Consider the following 19,920-nt stretch of genomic DNA (forward strand, 5'->3'; position numbering starts at 1 on the left):
TCCCCTCACCCCGCCCCTGCTGCCCTCCCCACCTGCCTCCTTAGGAGTGGGAACAGCTCCAGGACCACAGATCCAGTGCGTTTGCGTGCCACACTCTCATATAACGTGGGATCTGCATTTTGGGAAGGGCTCAAATCTCCCCAGGTTTTCTCCTTGATTCTGCACTGGGATGGGAGGGGAGGTTAAGGCCACCAGCTTGAGCGACGTGTTTGGGTGAGATGAGGGTGACCTTTGACCACTGAGAGGAGGCTGGATTTCCCAGGCCATCTAGACCTTCCTCAGTTCCTCTGCTCTGAGCTCAGGGCAGGCTAGGGGAAGAGGGGGGAAGTCGGGCGTGGTCCCCAAAGGCCCTTCAACCTCCCCAGTCTCCCACCAGACCCACCCCCTCCCTGAATCTACTCACACCCCGCTCCTCTGTCTCTGCTTGTGATGTGTCTCAATAAATGGCAACTGCAGCTAGCTGTCTGTGGCTCTGGTCTGTCCTGCCTGGGGAACTGAAGTTGTCAACTGATTAACCCCCTGATGGTGGAGGCAGCAGCAACCACATGCTCACTATGCTCCAATCACCATGCTAAAACCACATTAGCCTAATACCATCACCGCTCTAGCCCTCGGCTCTTACTCGCTCCCTTGCAGAGTTCACAGAAGGCTCGAGGGAATAGGTAAGTTGTTCAAGGCAGGTCCCAGCTACTGAGCAGCTGCCTAATACCCAGCCCATCCCCTGATGCTATTGAGTCCTCTAACTCTGTGGGGCAGGCAGCATGATTTTTCAGTGGGGAGATCTTGGGCTTCAGAACTAGGCAGACTTGGGTTTAAATCCCAGCTCTGCCAATTACTAGCTGTGTGACCTTGGGCAAGTTATGTTACCTCTCTGAGCCCCAGTTTCCTCTTTATAAAAGCAAGGTGTGATGAGAACATGTGTAAAGCGTCTGGCTTATGAGGGTCTTGACAAGAATCAGTTCCCTTTGCTTTCCTTCCCCCTGGCTTCTGGTTTCCCAGCTCATCATCTAGGAGTCAGATGATTTTTCTCTCAGCCCTCACATCCAATCATCAATAAAAATCCACATTTTTCCAACAACGGTAGAACACATATTTTTCTCAAGTGCATACGGAACATTTTCTGGGATAGATCATATGTTAGGACACAGACAAGTCTTAGCAAATTCAAGAAGATTGAAATCATACCAGGTATCTTCTCTAACCACAGTGGTATGAAACTAGAAATCAATAACAGGAGGAAAAGTGGAAAATTCATGAATACATGGAAATTAAACAACACTCTCCTGAATAACCAATAAATCAAAGAAAAAATTAAGAGGGAAAGAAAAAAGTATCTTGAGACAAATGAAAATGGAAAAATAACATACCAAAACTTATGGGCTGCCACAAAAGCTGTTCTAAGAGAGAAGTTTACAGCTATAAATGCATACATCAAGAAAATAGAAAGATCTCAAATAGACAACTTAACTTTACTCCTCAAAGACCTAGAAAAAGAGGAACAAACTAAGCCCAAATTTAGCAGAAGGAAGGAAATAATAAAGATTAGAGCAGAAATAAGTGAAATAGAGAAGAGGAAGACAATAGAAAAGTTTAAAAAGACTAAGAGTTTGGTTCTTTGAAAAGATAAACAAAATTGACAAAGCTTTAGCTAGACCCACCAAGAAAAAAGAGAGAAGACCCAAATTAACAAAATTATAAATGAAAGAGGACATGTTACAACTGATACCACAGAAATACAAAATATCATAAGAGGCTACTATGAACAACTATACACCAACAAACTGGACAACCTAGAAGAAACGGGTAAATTCCTAGAAGCATACAACCTACCAAGACTGAACCAGACAGAAATAGAAAATCTGAACAGACCAATTACTAGTAAGGAGATGGAATCAGCAATCAAGAAATCTTCCAGTGAAGAAAAGCCCAGGACCAGATGGCTTCAGGGGTGAATTCTACCACACATTTAAAGAATTAACGCCAATCTTTCTCAAACTCTTCCAAAAAATTGGATAGAAGGGAACAATCCTAAACTCATTTTACAAGGCCAGGATACCTGACACCAAAGCCAGATAAGGACACCACAAGAAAAGAAAACTACAGGCCAATATCCCTGATGAAAATAGATGCAAAAATTCTCAGCAAAATTCCAGCAAACTGGGGGGCGGGTCAGGTGGTGTACTGGTTAAGTTCACTTGTTCTGCTTCGGCAGCCCGGGGTTCACAGGTTTTGATCCTGGGCGCAGACCTACTCACCACTGATCAAGCCATGCTGAGGCAGCGTCCCACATAGAAGAACTAGAAGGACCTACAACTACGATATACAACTATGTACTGGGGCTTTGGGGAGAAAAAAGAGGAAGATTGGCAACAGATGTTAGCTCAGGGCCAGTCTTCCTCAAAAAAAAAAATTCTAGCAAACTGAATTAAACAGCACATTAAAAGGATTATACACCATGATCAAGTGGGATTCATCCTTGGGTTGCAAGGATGGTTTAACACACATAAATCAGTAAATGTGATCCATCACATTAATAGGGTGAAAGATAAAAATCATATGATCATCTTAATAGATGCAGAAAAAGTGTTCGACAAAATTCAACACCTATTCATGATAAAAACTATCAACAAACTAGGCCATGTATGACAAGCCCACAGCTAACATTGTGAAAGGTTGAAAGCTTTTCTTCTAAGATCAGGAATAAGACAAAGATGCCCACTCTCACCACTCCTATTCAGTATAGTGCTAGAAGTATTAGCCAGAGCAATCTGGCAAGAACAAGAAATAAAAGCTGTCAGAATTGGAAAGGCAGAAGTAAAATTTTCTCTGTTTGCAGATGACATGATTTTATATATATAAAATCCTAAAGACTCCACCAAATAACTGTTAGATCTAATCAATGAATTCAGTAAAGTGGTAGGATACAAAATCAACATACAAAAGTCAGTAGCATTTCTATACACTAACAAACAAATTACCTGAAAGAGAAATAAAGAAAATGACCTCATTTACAATAGCCTCAAAAAGAATAAAATACTTAGCAATAAATTTAACCAAGGAGGTGAAAGATCTTGAGACTGAAAACTATAAGACATTGATGAAAGAAATTGAAGAAGATACAAATAAATGGAAAGATATCCCATGTTCATGGATTTGAAGAAGAATTAATATTACCCAAAGTAATATTAATTAAACCAAAAGTAGTAATATTAGTTAAAATTAATTAGTAATATTAATTAAAAGAATTAATATTACCCATACTACTCAAAGCCAGTTATAGATTTAATGCAATGTTTATCAAGATTCTAATAGCATTTTTTACAAAAGTAGAAAAAAAATCCTAAAATTCCTGTGAAACCACAAAAGACCCCAAACAGCCAAAGAAATCCCGAGAAAGAAGAACAAAGCTGGAGGAAACACACACCTCCTGATTTCAAACTATATTACAAAGCTGTATTAATCAAAACAGTACTGGCATAAAAAGAGACACACAGATCAGCAAAACAGAATCAAGAGCCCAGAAATAAACCCATGCATATACAACCAACTAATATTTGACAAAGGAGCCAAGAATACTCAATGGAGAAAAGACAGTCTCTTCAATAAATGGTGCTGGGAAAATTGGATATCCACATGTAAAAGAATGAAAATATCTTACACCACTCACAAAAATTAATTCTTTAATGGATTAAAGACTTAAACGTAAGAACTGAAACCATAAAACCGATAGAAGGAAACAGGGACAAAGCTTCTTGACATGGGCCTTGGCAATGATATTTTGGATATGACACCTAAGGCGTAAGCAACATAATAAAAAATAAGCAAGTGGGACTACATCAAACCAAAAATCTTCTGCACAGCAAAAGAAATGATCAATAAAATGAAAAGGCAACATATGGAATGGGAGAAAATATTTGCAAACTGTATATTTGATAAGGGGTTAACATCCAAAATATATAAATAACTCATACAACTCAAAAGCAAAAAAACCAAATAATGCAATTAAAAAATGGACAAAAGACCTGAATAGACATTTTCCCAAAGAAGATATTCAAATGGCCATCAGGTACATGAAAAGGTGCTCAACATCACTAATCATCAGGGAAATGCAAATCAATTCCACAATGAGATATCACCTCACACCTGTTAGAATGGTTATTATCAAAAAGACAAGAGATAACAAGTTTTGGTGAGGAAGTGGAGAAAAGTTTTTGTGTGTTGTTGGTGGGAATGTAAATTTGTGCAGCCACTATGGAAAACAGTATGGAGGCTCCTCAAAAAATTAAAAATAGAACTACCATACGATCCAGCAATTCCACTTCTGGGTATATACCTGAAGGAAAAAAAATCACTATGTCGAGGAAATATTTGTACCTCCATCTTCATTACAGCATTATTCACAATAGTTGAGACATGGAAACAACCTAAGTGTCCATCAATGGATGAAGGGATAAAGAAGATGTGGGATATATATACAACGGAATATTATTCAGCCACAAAAAATAAGGAAATCTTGTGGCTTGCACCGACGTGGATGGACCTTGAGGGCATTATGCTAAGTGAAATAAGTCAGATGGAGAAAGACAGATACCATATGATTTCACTCACATGTGGAATCTAAAAAAACCTCATAGAAAAAGAGATCAGGTTTGTGGTTACCAGAGGCAGGGGAAAGATGTCAAAAGATGGAAACTTCCAGTTATAAGATAAATACATTTTGGGGATGTAAAGTACAACACGATGATTATAGTTAACAGTGCTGTATGGTATATTTGAAAGTTGCTAAGAGAGTAAGTCCTAAAAGTTCTCATCACAAAGAAAAAAATTTTTTTTGTAACTATATGAGGTGATGGCATTAACTAAACTTATTTTTTTATTTTTATTTTTTGGTGAGGAAGATTAGCCCTGAGCTAACTTCTGTTGCCAATCCTCCTCTTTTTGCTGAGGAAGATTAGCCCTGGGCTAACATCCATGCCCATCTTCCTCTACTTTATATGTGGGACACCGCCACAGCATGGCTTGATAAGCGGTGCATAGGTCGGTGCCCAAGATCCGAACCCACGAACCCTGGGCTGCCAAAGCGGAGTGCACGAACTTAACCGCTATGCCACTGGGCCGGCCCCTAAACTTATTATGGTAATCATTTTGCAATATATACATATGTCAAGTCATCATGCTGTACACCTTAAACTTATACAATGTTGTATGTCACTTATAGCTCAATAAAACTGGAAAAAAATCCACATTTTAATTGGATTTTGTGGTTCACAAATACATTACTTTGCCCGTGACCCTCACAGCAGCCCCAAAATTCAGTGTGGGGCACGCAATACCCCATTTTACAGGTGAGGCAATTAAGACTCAGAAGCTAACTTTCACACTTGCAGCTGTGGAACTGGTCAGTGGTGTCCAGGGCTGCTGATTTCAGGCCCAAGTCCTTTCTCCACAGAAGCCACCTCTGTCCCCCACCGCTTCCATCGCTCTCCGAATCTTATTGATCCTTTCTCCACTGCGTCTCTCGGAGTCACTCCTTTCCCCCTTCATCTCCATAGCTCCCTACTCTGAGCCTGGACCCTACTCCTTAAACTACACCCAAGTAATTTCCAACTGGCTGACCTCCCGGCCCTGCGCCCCCCACACCCCAGAATCCTGCTGCCAAATCCATGGGCCAGAGCCGAGGCTATCATGGCGCCCCTCCCCTCCTTGGGATCCTTAGAGCTCCTGGTGGAATGAACTCTTCTTGATTTCCCCCCCTCCACTCTGAACCTGGTCACTCAGTCCTCCTCGAAAGAGCCCAGACATGTCCTGTGGAAGCTCCCACCTGGGTTATGGAAATGCCAGCTGAGGGATTTGAGCCACATCCTAAGCCACAGCTTAGGAACACAAGGGCCTGGCACTTGGCAAATTCAGCTCTACCCCACCAACCTGGGTGGTCACCAGAGACAGTCACACTTTCAGAGTGAGGCTCCTCTTCTCAGGGGCATGGAGTGTAGACCCTCCCCTTATAGGAAGAATAGCTAATGTTTACCCAGTGCTTACTGTGTGCCCGCACTGCTGCCAACCCTCCAACTGTTCACTCTTCACAACAGCCTAGGCGAGAAGTACAGGTACCATCCCCATCTTGCAGATGAGGCAATTGAGGCACAGAGAGGTCAAGTGACTTGTCTAAGTTCACACAGCTAGTAAGCAGCAGAGCTGGGCGTGGAATCCAAGCGGTCTGGTTCCAGAGCCCCAGTGCCTAACAACTGGATTATGCTGCTTTTATAGAAAAAGGGATAGAGAAGCAGCGGGCACTGGAGCTGCAGGGACTTCGGATGCAATCTAGTCCAAACCTTTCATTTTGTAGGTGAGAAAGCTGGGGCTGAGAGAGGGGAAGAACTTGCTAATGGCAGAGTAAAACGAACAAACACTTTTATTGAAATTATATTTAGGGCTTAAAAACTAAACAGAGACAGTTTTAATTATCATGGAATAAAACTCAGAGATAATATCACGGGCCAGGAAGATCCACTAACAACACCGCGTTACTTAGAAATACTCGTTGAAGGCAGGGAGAGGTCCGGACACAGGGGTTTCCACACTGAGTTCCCCAGGGGCTGCTATCAGGGGGCAGGGGGAGGCCAGCAGATGAGAAGGCTCATGGTCCCCTGCTCTGCACCCATCAGAGCATCTCTCTTTTTATCTGTTTTACAAATGGGCCCCACCCTCCCACTGCCCTCGCCGGCCCCTTCCTGAAATGCTGACTGGTCCTTTTCTGCAGAGTCTCTGATCCCCACCTTGGCTTTGGCTCCCCAAACAGTGACTCAGGCCCAGTGGGGCGGCCGAAGCTGGGTGACCGAACGGCCTGGGAGGGTGGGGTGCTTTCCCACACCACACACCAGGCTGGGGGCTGAGAGAGAAAGCAGCCCTCGGGATCCCCATAATCCCAGGGTTGAACGCGAGGGCTTGCCTCCCTCGCCCAGAAAGCCCTAAGCAAACACTCCCTCCTGCCCCTGCTCCACACCCCTGTCAGCTGCTGAGCCCTCTTTGACAGGATCGGGAACAGCTGCCAGATGAGGAAGGTCATGGAGGACAATAGCGGAAGCTGTGGGGCTGGGGTGGGGACCAGCTTTGAGCTCTTGCTGCCAGGTCGAGTCACCTGGTCCAATCCCCTGCCTCTGGCCCAGGTAGGCAGGTGGCACCTTTCCATTGTCGGGGGGAGAGACTCTCCTCTGCCCCTCTCACTTGAGCTCTCTTGCATAAGAAGTTCTTCTTTATGTCTCCCTTCAGTTCCTCATGCTACTCTTTGAGGATTTGGTAAGCTTCTGGCAATTCTGACTTAATAATAAGGCCACAGGATATAGCTCTAGTCTAGAACTTTCTTCCTGTCTGGTTTGGGTTTATTAGAGGGTTTGTAATTAAGGTAATTTGCATTTAGTTAATTGGAGGACTCAGAATTGGCCCCTCAGGACAATGTCACACCTTACTGGGTACTTTTAGGGACAGGGCCACATAACAACCAATCACGTGATGAAGGCAAGGATAGAAGGAGCTGAGACACCTCTGCAGACCATGCGGCGTGCTGGCCAGGACCCTGCTGCTGCTCTGCTGGACCGCAAGCTACGGGTCTGTACAAGTTGTGGTGTATTTGTTTCTGCAGGTGTTGTGTGAGCAGAGTTGCTGATACAAAGCATTGTGGTCTAGAGGTTAAGGTCCCAGTCTTTGAAGACAGGCAGATAGGACTGCCTCCCACCTCTACCAATCATCCTAGCTGGGTGACCTCAAGCACGTTACTTAACCTCTCTGAGCCTCAATGTCTGCAGCTCTAAACTGAGCATTACAACACCTCTTTTGCAGGGTAGCTGTGAGGAATGGACCTGTTATAAGGAAATCACCCAGTGTCCCGCACATAACGGCAGCTCTAAATGAGAGTCCCTTCTACCTGAAAAGCACTACGGCCTTTCCCTCATCTTTCTTGTTGTCTCAGAGATGGAGTATGCCTCAATTTAGAGTTAACTTTGCGAGAAGTACCGCAGCCGTGGCTCCACAGTTTGGGTGCCCCATAGGCACAAAGTAGGATTGACTGTATGTTAAATAGCATTTCCCCCCAAATCCCTTCCACCTCCGCTTGCCTTTTGTTTGGAGCACTGGACACAAGTGGACATGACTTTAGGTACAACACACCATGTCATTTTCTCCTGGTCCTGGAGTGTCACAGCCACAGACCACAAGACACAATGACATGTCATGGGCCACCTTGGGGCTCTGAGGATGCAGTTCCTCCTCCCAGCCCACGAAGTCCTCGGCAAACCCCAGGGGAGCCGGGAGAATGGAGCGTGAGTAGGAGGTGAAGGTGAGGCAGCCAGGGGTCTGAGCTCTGGGCCCTCACTCAGGCTGCCATCCTGGCGACAGCCCTACCTCCTCTCGTGGTAGGAAACCAGACATTCAGACCTCAGCTCCCCCAGGGGGTGGCCCCAGGTCTCTGCTCCTGCACCTGCAGCCCAGAGACCTGGAGTAGCTCCACCTTCCTGCCCAGCCGGGCCCACCTGGGGTCAGGGTGGACATCAGTAGTGCCTGGGATGCTGCTGCCCTCAGAGCCCCCTTGACCTGAACAGTCGGTTCAATCAGGTTTGCTCAGGTGCCTAATTCTGGACTGACTGCTGCACAAATTAGGCAAACCAACTTCCTACTTCTCTGGAGAGGCCAGAGTGCAGAGGCTTTGGGACCAGACTGATGTGGGTTCCAGACCTGGCCCCACCACATGCTACTGTGTGATCCCGGGGGCTACTTCACCTCCCCAAGCTACCAAGTCATCATTTGTGAGCATGGCTGTGATGCCGACTCAAGGAACTTTTAGGAAGAGGAAATGCTAATGTGTATATAAAGCATCCAGCACGGGGTCTGCACAGTTGGCCCTCAATAAAGACACTGAAAGGGTGAGTGAAGGTCAACCTTGTCCCTGTAGGAGATGGTCCTCGCTCTAGAAGGCTCCCTTACTACAGGTGGACAGACCATCCCTCGGGCTTTCTCCCACGCACCTTTGATGGAGCCCGGGGCCTCCTGTCCTCACTGCCACGGCTCCTCCACCCCCTCTCCATCTACTCAGAGGCCACCTGGGCAGGGGCGGGCGCAGGGAGAGCTCAGCAGATGCCGAGGTGGACGGGACAGAGAGTGAGGTGTAGATTAGGGGAGAGGTCAGAGGGGGGGCAGAGACGGAGGATGAGGGTGGAGGTGGGGAGAGAGGAGGAGCTGGCGGAGGAGAGAGAGCTCCCAGCCAGCCCAGCCTTCCCTGCAGCCCTGCCCCCCACGCCTGAACCCTCACCACCCTCTTCTCACCTGGCGGGCCCCGCCCTCTCTCTCTGCATGGAGGGAGCGTTCATTTTTGCCGTGGTCAGCTTTCATTCGGTCAGGGGCAGCTCAGGCCTGTGAGAATTACCCAGGCCCCGATCGCTGCTGTTTCCTGGATTTGGAATATCAGTCTCGTGAGGGGTTGAGAAGGGTTGGGGGATGCAGATTCATGTCATTTCTCCTAGAGAGTGGCAATGGCAAACCCAGGCAGGAAAAGAATGAATGCCCGCTGACCTACTATGTGCCAGGCACTGTAGGCCTGTCGTCTCATTACCTATGAGGCAGGTGTCCCACTTTATAGATGAAAGGAGGGGTTGAATGGGTTCAGAGAGGTTAAGTGACCTGCCCAAGACCACACAGCTGGTTAGTGGCAACAGGTGGGATCTGAACACAGATCTGTTGCACTCAATGGGGAAGAATTTAAGGTAGGGCTTAAAACTAGGATCTTGTATTTGAAAACATTGCTCTGAGAAGGGGCTCATGGGTTTCACCATTCTGCCAAAAAAGAGGTCCCCAGCACCAAAAAAGTTACAAACTCCTGCCCCGAATGCTGGGATTATGGGAAAACAGAACACGCTCTGTCCTGCGGACCCGAGCAAACAGCTGGCCAGCAAACGGAGCAGCAGGATGCACACAGTGAGGACCCCGCCCGGAGAACACTGATCTAGAAGCCTGCAAACCCAGAGCTGAATGGAGGCCGGAGAAGGAACGTGAGTTCTGTGGCCAGAGGCAGAGGGTCAGGGTTTTATTAGGGCGGGTTTTTTCTCCTCCCACCTCTGTCTACTCCATCCCTAGCTCCACGCCGGGCACACGGTAGGTTCCCAGTGACTGTGTGTCAAGTCGAAGTGCGTCTTGCTCTGGGTTTGGGAGGCTATATGGCTGTAACCTGGACAACCCCTTTCGTATGTGTGCGTGGGGCAAGCACATGGAAGAACAGTGATGATGATAACACAAATGCACGTGCAGCCTCTGACAGTTTACAAAGCACTCCGTTAATCATGATCTCACCGCGTCCTGACAGGAGGCAAAGGTAAATATTTGTATTATTTCCAACTTACAGGTGAAGCAACAGAATCTCAGAGAGCGACCGGCTCCAGGTCTGCAGAGCTGGTCAGGGAAAGGCCGTGCACTTGAACCCAGGCTCTCAGGTTCCAAATTCTGTGCAGCGAGAGGTTGTCTTGTCTGGAGCGGGGAGGCCACGGGGAGGCCGGTGAGATGGAAGGCAGGGGGCGGGGGCCTGGAGGGCTGGGCCCAGGCAGGGGCCCTTGATCCAGGCGGCCCTGGGGCACCGGTTCAGGTTCTCCTGGAGCGGAGTATGCTGGGATCCCAGTGACTTGTGCCCTCCGAATGACTTCTGTAGGTGTGTTTGGTGACACGCTCAGCAAGTGCGAGAAGGATGGGCTGGTGCCAAAGGCCAAGCCCAGAGATGTTTCAGATTTTTCCCTTTATGCCCCTGCAACCAAGCCCTGCTGCTCCAGCGCATATAAAGGACCCAGGCTAGGGCTGCGGCATTCACGGCCTGGCCTCTCTCGTGTCTCTCTGACAACTCCGAGCTCCCTCTCCGCTCTCCAGTCATGATCGCCAGACAGCAGCGTGTTCTAGGCGGGTCCCGGGGCTTTAGCTGTGGCTCGGCCATCGTAGGCGGGGGCAAGAGGGCAGCTTTCAGCTCGCTCTCCGTGTCTGGGGGCGCGGGCCGCTGCTCCTCTGGGGGCTTCGGCAGCAGGAGCCTCTACAACCTCGGGGGGAACAAGAGCATCTCCATCAGCGTGGCCGGGGCCCGTCAAGGTGCCGGATTTGGGGCTGTGGGAGGTTTCAGTGCCGGCAGCTTTGGCGGTGGATTTGGGAGCTCCTTCAGTGGACGGGGTGGTGCTGGCTTCGCCGTCTGCCCTGCTGGGGGGATTCAGGAAGTCACCATCAACCAGAGTCTGCTGACCCCCCTCCATGTGGAGATTGACCCTGAGATCCAGAAGGTCCGGACTGAGGAGCGGGAGCAGATCAAGACCCTCAACAACAAGTTCGCCTCCTTCATCGACAAGGTGAGCTGTCCACTTGGCCAGACAATGTGGTAGAAGCCAGGGTTCCTGCATCCTGGGATCTCAGACCTGTGACTGCCACTGGCATTGGGAAAACCACTGAACTTCTCTGGGCCTCCGTTTATCCAGATGTTACAGGGAGTCATTACTCTGAGCCTTTTTCTTTCATTCCATAGCTGGTGGGCGGGTAGCGCAAAGCCGTCACTATTTGGGCTTCCTAGATGTGCTGTGTGTTCCTGGGCAAATCATCCAACTTTTCTGGTCCAGTCACCTCAGCTATAAAGTGGGTTCATTCTTTCCCTGCTTCTTCTCAGATTTTAGTTTCGAAAATAACATGGTTAATAATTTAATAATTAACTAATGATTAATTATAGTTAATATAATAATTTAACTATTGGCACATCTGTTGTTGGAGCAGAAGAAAACCAGGCTTGTTTCCCAAAAAGGGACTGACCCCAATGGCGGATTCTAGGTCCCAACAGGATCTTAAAACGTCCTCGCTTTCATCCTCCTGACTCTGGGCAAAATTGCTCATTTTTCTGGGTCTGTTTGAGGAGAGGAGGGGATGGGTCTCTCCTTTTCTTTTGTAGTCCGACTTCCTCTTCCACGTGGTCTGGAGAGTCATCCTTTAAGCTCAGTTATAGTCAGGGATGATGGATGGTGGCAAGCAGGTCAGCCCCAGAGAGCTGAGGCAGCAGCAGATTCGTGACTGGATGGGTGGGAGAAGCACATTTGGCCAAGGACGCCCTGGTTCTCCGGGCAGTGAGGTCCCAGTGGTCTCAGATGTATGGGGCCAGAATAAACAGTCTTGGAGCAGAGCAAGTGGGAATATTTGCTCTTCTCGCTAGTTTCAATAAACCCATAGGAGCTTAAGGAGGCTTTATTGTGACTGTAGGACATACAGCTGTAACAGCAGGACTAAAGATTTGGTGCTTCTTTGTCTCATCTCTCCTTTTGGGTTTACACTGTGATCAGTCACCCTTGCCTGCTTTCCTTTCGATTCTGAAGCACGTGAAGTGGAAATGTCACACTACACTGCTGCCTGGGTTCATCTGGCTCGATCTTTTCCTGGAGACAGGGAAAGTTCAGGGAAGTCCCCCTGCGTGACTGAGTCTAGCTGAGGCTCTGAATCTGTCTAGGGCCTTGATCTGAAATAGCGACACTCAGCTGTGCACAGGTTCACAGGGACATGCCAGGTCCCTTTATAAGTAAGCTTATTTAGAAAGTCTTCAGTGAATTTATATTCCTTTTCCTTGGGTCAGGATCACTTTGAATGCAAGCCCTTAGACTGTGGTTGTATTTTCTAATTTTATTTTATTTTATTGTTTCGTAGAAGTTCAATGTTCATCTCAGCAACTCACCCCAGGGCCTCTGGATCCCTGTGGGGGAAGCGTTCTTGCTGCACGGTCAGGCCCCGCTGCTCTGGCTGAGCTCTGTTCTCCACAGCCCGCACGGCCCATTTGCTGCCATGCGCTCACGAGCGGGGCCACCATGTTGATTCCAGGGGATGGTGCCTGGAGTTGTGACATGGTGGCCCTGCTTGGGTGGCTCTTGGGCCACCTGGTTGGCTTGGATTGACTGGGCTGCTGTTGGCCTTGGCCAGCCCTCCCGCCAAAGCTTCAGTCCCTCATCAGTTGGTCGGCGCCTTTTCAAAACACAGGTGCGGTTCTTAGAACAACAGAACAAGGTCCTGGAGACCAAGTGGAAACTCCTCCAGCAGCAGACAACCACTACATCCAGCAAAAACCTAGAGCCCTTCTTTGAGGCCTACCTCAGTGCCCTGAGGAAGCAGGTGGATACCTTGGCCAATGACAAAGTACGTCTGCAGTCTGAGCTGAAGACCATGCAGGACAGCGTGGAGGACTTCAAGACCAAGTACGTGGGGGGGTAGGAGAGGACACCACCCTACAAATCTGCCCAGCCGTGCCCCAGGCTCCCTGGGCTCCTCTCCATTCATTCAGAATCCCAGGCTCTGAAGATATCCCAAAGCGGTCAGGAAGGTCCTCTAGTCTGTTCCCCTGCTTCTGCATGGTCACATTTTAATGGGGTGAGGTCTAGTAATCCTAAATTGCCCCAAACATAAAATGAGTGATACATTCAGGGAGCTGGGCTTGCCATCTACATACAAGATTAGAAACCAAACAGATAAAAGTAGTACAGCATAGTCAGAAGAATGCAGGTTGTAGAGCCAGGTGGACCTGGTTTGAACACTGATTCCTCCACTTACTAGCTATGTGATCTTGGGTTCATTGCTTGACCTCTCTGAATCTCAGTTTTCTTCATCTTTAAAATGGGGATAATAGTCCCATCTTATAGGTTGTGAGAATTAAATGAAATTGAAAAAGGTAGAGAAGGCACGTAGCATAGGGCTGGGTGTATAAGGAACATTCAATCCACAGTAGCTCTTATTATGCTCACTATGGGATGGAGCTGAGAAAATACCAACCCTGTCTCAATTCACTCCCACGTGAAACAAAGGGAATTGGAGTGTGGGCAACATTCCTGAGAATTTAATCCACCAAATGGCCCAAAGGACAGCCCTTCTGTGGAAATAAAATCAACCAGATCATTGCTGGTTCCCCTCCTCACATCTTATCTCTTGAAAACAGTCTTTTAAAGGTTTGGTTTCCACTTCTCTGAATAAATCAGGGTCTAGACTGGTACCTCATACATGGTAATTATTCAATAAATGCAGGTTGAATGAGTGTCTGTATGAACATGGGGAAATGTAGCCAAAAGTAGCTGGATATTTCCAAATGGTTCGATGTCTGAAAACCAGCAGGAGAGAGCCGAGAAATACTACTCGTTTTGGGGCTTTTGTCTTTTCCTTCCCGTTCCCAACCCCAGGTATGAAGATGAGATCAACAAGCGCACAGCTGCTGAGAATGACTTTGTGGTCCTTAAGAAGGTGAGAGAGAAAGGAGGATGGGGGTGCTGTGAGGGACTCCTGCCCTCAGGGTGGTCTTTGACTTGAATCATGAGTTTGTCCACCTCTGTCTCATCTTCACCTGACTCGGTACCATCCAGATCTAACTGAACCAGGTCCTAAGGAATTAAGGTTGGGAAAAAAGCCCATTTGGATAATTAACCTTCACGTCCGCAGGGGGCTTTTGGGGCAGAATATGTCAAATGATCAGTCCCTCCCCACCTCACCTGGTGCTGAGAAGCCTTTCCCAGATGCTGCTGAGAATACCTGTATGTGTTGCTTAGCAACGCCTGCCCCCTATTGTAGCTCCTGCCCCTTGTCTCCTATCCCCCCTCCTCCTCTGCAGGACGTGGACGCCGCCTACATGAACAAAGTGGAGTTGGATGCCAAGGTGGAAGCCCTGAATGACGAGATCAACTTCCTGAGGGCCCTCTATGCTGCGGTGAGGACTCCATCCTTCCTCCATTCAGGGAAGGGAATCCTCCATCTGTTAGGCTGCTGGTTAGAGTTCACAGTTCTTTGAAAGGACTCTAGCTCCCTTACTTCAGGGCAGTAGGCTCTCAGCAAGGTCAGGGAGAGAAAGGGTCGAAGTGAGAGATTCAACCGAGAGGTTCGCAAAAGATGTTGCCTTAGAAGAGGTGATTAGATCTAAAGATTGCATGAGATGGAATTTATTGCCAACTAGTATTTCTCTAGTGAAATGGATCCATTCCATTTCCTTCCACCCAACATACTGAGCGCCCACTGGCATGGAGTGGCATATAGTTCCTAGGGAGCAGTAAAGACCACAAGCATTGCTTTTCTGTCTTGAAATGTCACCAACCGCTTGATTTCGACATAGAAACTTACCTCTTCCTCTTCTCTCTACACATTGGGAATGCCAACTCTGCTTCCGTCTGAGCCTGTGGCATGGCCATTTCCACGATGATAGGAGATTTCTGGTGTCAGAGATTAGGGAAGGCTCTCTAGGAGGCCTGATGTGAGACATTTTCCCCGCAGGAGCTGTCCCAAATGCAGAGCCATGTCAGTGACACATCCGTGGTCCTGTCCATGGACAACAACCGAGACCTGGACCTGGACAGCATCATTGCCGAGGTCCGTGCCCAGTACGAGGAGATCGCCCAGAGGAGCAAGGCCGAGGCTGAGGCGCTGTACCAGACCAAGGTGGGTGTTGGGGATCTCTCAGGAGTTGGGAGTGGCTTCTGGGGCTCTGCTTTTCATGTCTGCGAGCAGGAGATTATCAGCTCGAGCCCAAGAGAGGTCGGAGATGAACTGATTCTTCCAGGCATCACTGATCCTAGTCTGATTTGAGATTATGTGACATTTTGTATTATCCCTGCCACGTGGCTATTTTTGCTGAGTTCACTTGAAAATAGACCCTACCCAAACACGCCTGACCCCTGGTTCCCTGTGTCTCCTGGGAATCAGGTCCAGCAGCTCCAGACCTCAGTTGACCTACATGGTGACAACCTGAAGAACACCAAGAATGAGATTTCAGAGCTCAACAGGTTGATTCAGAGGCTGCGGGCCGAGATTGAGAATGTCAAGAAGCAGGTAGGTGTCCCCGCCTTCCAGCTGCAGTCCAGGGCCGGGGGCCTAAGGCAGATGTTTCCATAGTAGGCAGGCAGATAAGGCGTCAGGCTAGAAGATCCCGAGCTTGTTTGCAGGGGATTTGTAGCTCTTTGTATAAGCCGTACCTAGATCTTTCCAGCAATATCCTAGTTAATATGACTATGACACCCCAGTAGTTAAGGTTTCTTGGCTCTTTTTCATTGGTTTTTGCTTATCTTCATCTAAACAGTTGGGTGGGGGCATTGGTGGACCCTGGCTGGAGTGAATGAAGTGCATAAGAGTCAGGGAAGGTGGGTAGAAGGACAAACAGAATCCTGACATCTTAACTGAAGCAAAGCTGCTACAGGAGAGGAGAGAGACGTAGATGTCTTGACAGCAGGACACTGATGTTGCCGGTCCCATGCCCTTGTCCACAGTGCGAGACTCTGCAGGCATCTGTGGCTGATGCAGAGCAGCGTGGGGAGCTGGCCCTAAAAGATGCTTACAGCAAGCGCACAGAGCTGGAGGCTGCCCTGCAGAAGGCCAAGGAGGAGCTGGCCCGGATGCTGCGCGAGTACCAGGAGCTCTTGAGCGTGAAGCTGGCCCTGGACATCGAGATTGCCACCTACCGCAAGCTGCTGGAGGGCGAGGAGAGCCGGTGAGGGGGGGAAGGCAGGGTGGGAGCAAGAGGAATGGAGAGGTCTAGAGCCATGGCAGGTCCAGGGCACCTCTGCTGGGCCACTTGCTTCAGTGCTGCGCTGGTGCATTACAAACCAGGACAGTGTTGAATAACAGGTTCACGTGCAGGCCTTAAATCTTAAAGGCTCCTTAAAGATGGGAAAGGTGTTGACACTTGCTTATTGAACAAAGCGTGGCTCTGGGCTTGCTGTGGCTCACTGCTCTTTCTGGCCCCCACAGGATGTCTGGAGAATGCCAGAGTGCCGTGAGCATCTGTAAGTACCTTCTGCCCCTGCTGTGGCCGTTTGTTCATCCTGGTTTGGGCTGAGACTCCCGGTGCCGGCACTATTGGAATAACCATGTCCTTTGCCTCTCTCCCACAGCCATGGTCAGTGGTGCTGCCAGTGCAGGAGGCATCGGCGGAGGATTAGGAAGTGGCTCCGGGTTTGGCCTGGGTGGTGGTTTTGGCTCTGGCTCCGGAAGTGGCTTTGGGTATGGTGTTGGTGTTGGTGGCAGTTCTGGCAGTAAGACCATCTCTACCACCACCTTGACCAAGAGATCCTACCGATAGAGAAGATGAGGTTCCTGCAGCCCCCTGAGCCCAGCCGGGCCCAGCCCTGGTGTCTCTGTGCTTCCCTCACCCTGCCTCCACTCTTCCCCTCTGGGGCTTGTCTTACGAGTGTCACCTCAGTGCCAGGGCACAGACTCTGCCCTCTTGGAGTTTGGTAGCTTCTTCTTGATTTGGGTTTGGTGACTCACCTGGAATGGGAGGGGTGTCAGCTGACTCTTCACCTCCATGGACAGAGGAGAATACAACCAGGAGCTTCATCTCCAGAATTATCAGGGCCACATATGTCCCCTCCCAGCCCAATGTTGTCTCCCACTAGATCCCGGATATCCCTCTAAATCAGGACCAAACTCCTTCCCAATCACTTGGCAGCAACTAGCTCTGCAAGATCAGGACAAGAACCACTCAGAGTCCCACCAACTCTTCTCCTTCCCTCTGTCCATTTTTGGGTGAATCTTCAATAAAATGCTTTTGTCATTCTATCTGAGCAATTGTACTTGTTCCCTGGGGAGAAGTCTCCAGAATTCAGGTGAAAGTGAAGGAGGCTGGGGCCTGAGGGATCTGTCTGTACAGATCAAGGTCATTGGCTAATTTCTCAAGTCTCTACTTCTAAGTTGCCCAGATTATTGAGGGAGAAGTGCACTGTGTGGAGCCTGAAGGCTGCCTACAGAACAGATGCACAGGTTCAAAACACCCAACAGTTATACGAAGACGGCCCATCACAGGCAACCAGGGCCGGCCATCTCAGTGCTGAGCCTGCATGAACCTGGAGAGAATGGGGCCAAGTTGGGAGGTGTGGGGTGTAGGGCAGGTGTGAGGACAGGTGGTCAAGGGCGAGAGTGGGGAAGGTGAGGCAGGTCTTCTGGAGCAGTAGTGGGTGAAGTTGCCTGATTGGGGCCAGCCCTGGAGATTCTGGTTGGTGAAATGCAGAATGAGAGTGAGGACAGTCAGAGGTGGGGGTCTGGGTATAGCCTTTGTGGACATCCTGTTTCTATACTGGACCGATTCCACGATACCTGGAGCAGCATAGTCTTCCCTTCTCCGGAGAGAGACTGCACAACTCCTTGTGTGCAGTCTAACCTAAATCTCTCCTACTGCAGGGCAGAATACGCTCATTCCCTTGGCCACCCAGTTGGTGCCTCCCACCCATGACTGCCAGAGAGTTCATTCAAACTCTGATCCCTCCAACGCAGTGCCCGTGGGGCCCTTACTGTGTGTAGACAGAAGGGCACATCATTTGCCCAAGGCAGTCCCTGCCCACAGGGCCTTTACACTGACCCTGAGGCAGGCTCAGGGTAGCAGGGGCAGAGCAGCCAAGGGTTAATCTCAGGAGTTTGTGCTCCCTGAGCAGGGGCCTTTTACCAGGAGCAGCCGCTCCCTGGGCTGGATGGCTCTGTCCTTCACGAGAGCTCCTCTCGAGAGAGCTCCAGGTAATCTCCCCATTGTCTCGGGGCTTACCCCCTGTGTCAGAACAGGAAGTCTTTGACTTCTTCCCATTGCCGCACCCTTCCCCCGGGGAAAATGCTGAATTGGCTCTTTTCTGAGTTTCTGGGGTGGGGAGGAGGAGCCAAGGGTTGGAAGCAGAGGAGGGACTTCTCAAGTTCACCCACCCAGAAGTTGCAGGTTGTGAGGGGCCCCACTGAGAAGCCAGGGGCAGGAAAATGAATTTCTCCCGCCCTCTGAGCAAGCGAAGGGTGGCAGTAGCCAGCCTGAGTGGTGCTGCTGGGTCTCTCAGGGCCTCTTCAGTTGAATTTAACGATTTACACACAAAGTCAGGTCGTAGGTTATACATGTGCATGTGATCTTAGAATAAACATGTTTGTATTTATAGGCAAGTGGCTATGTGAGTGTGTTTGTTGTCTATTTGTATAAGAAGACTCCTGTTTTACATAAAAGAGGAAAAACATTCATGTTGGCATCTGTTTCCAGAACAGTCCAGGGGAGTGGAGGATCCTGGCCATGATCATAAGTTTGGAGCTGGCTGACTAGTCAAAGGGGATTATCTGGGGGGAAAATCCACTTCTGAGATAACAGGTGCCACCCTTCTCCTAGATCTTTTGAATTGGATTCTGGTCAGCTCTTTGTGTTCAGGGGAATACGGAGACACAGGTTGCATTACATGCCCCTCGAGAGCCCCAGGACCTAGCATCCCCCCGACCCCCCAAATGCTTTACCTTGAGGCTTACTGAAATCGCTTCTCACATCGTAATGGCCCAACTGTGGGTTGGCAAATCTTTAACTCAATTTATTTGGTTCATCTGTCCTGACCCGCACTCTCCAAGCTCTGGACTTCGAGCCTTGGCTGCAACCTCACCCTTGATTTGGCTCAGGCTCCTGGCTTCCAAGCAATGCCCATATTTGCATAGGTCCCTCTCCCTTTACCAAGACCCTCTGCTCTGGGTCCAGCCTTCTCAGTTTCAAAAATTCTCGCCACCACTTCTGAGGTCTCCCTCCCTCATTGCTAGTACAAACAGAAGGACATAGCAAAGAGGGGTTTATTTAGTGTCCCATTGTGGGATTTTGGTTTAGCTTACTTTGGACTCTAAGACCAGAGGACCTCAGAATAAAGTACGTCCAGTACCATGTCTTGGGTGGATGGTCAGGGTTTAGTGAGACAACTAGCTGGGGAAATAATTGAGGGACTGTGCCCTCTTTGTGACCCCTCAGGACATGGTAATAGTGGGCAGCCCAGGATAAAGGGAAGGGGCAGGGTGAGGGAAGAAGCTGTTTTAGCACCTGGTCCAGCTTTTTGCTGTGTTGAAAGCAGGGACTGAGCAGTCACCTCTTTATCCCTTGGGGAATAGGCTGAGAGTATAGGGCTGTGGCCATGAGGGTCT

The 19,920-nt window shown here is 49.0% G+C and overlaps 1 protein-coding gene across 1 annotated transcript; it reads left to right on the forward strand.

Annotated features, from left to right (window-relative positions):
* Positions 1 to 10,674: 10,674 nt before the first annotated feature.
* KRT4 (keratin 4) lies at positions 10,675 to 17,086 on the forward strand. Its single transcript, XM_058557526.1, has 9 exons — positions 10,675 to 11,363; positions 13,021 to 13,235; positions 14,208 to 14,268; positions 14,633 to 14,728; positions 15,286 to 15,450; positions 15,715 to 15,840; positions 16,275 to 16,495; positions 16,756 to 16,790; positions 16,899 to 17,086. Exons 1-9 carry the CDS (start codon positions 10,902 to 10,904, stop codon positions 17,084 to 17,086), a joined length of 1,569 nt encoding a protein of 522 aa, XP_058413509.1. The 5' UTR covers positions 10,675 to 10,901.
* Positions 17,087 to 19,920: the final 2,834 nt, after the last annotated feature.

Source organism: Diceros bicornis, chromosome 17, assembly GCF_020826845.1.
Source record: "Diceros bicornis minor isolate mBicDic1 chromosome 17, mDicBic1.mat.cur, whole genome shotgun sequence".
Classification (NCBI taxonomy): Eukaryota; Metazoa; Chordata; class Mammalia; order Perissodactyla; family Rhinocerotidae; genus Diceros; species Diceros bicornis.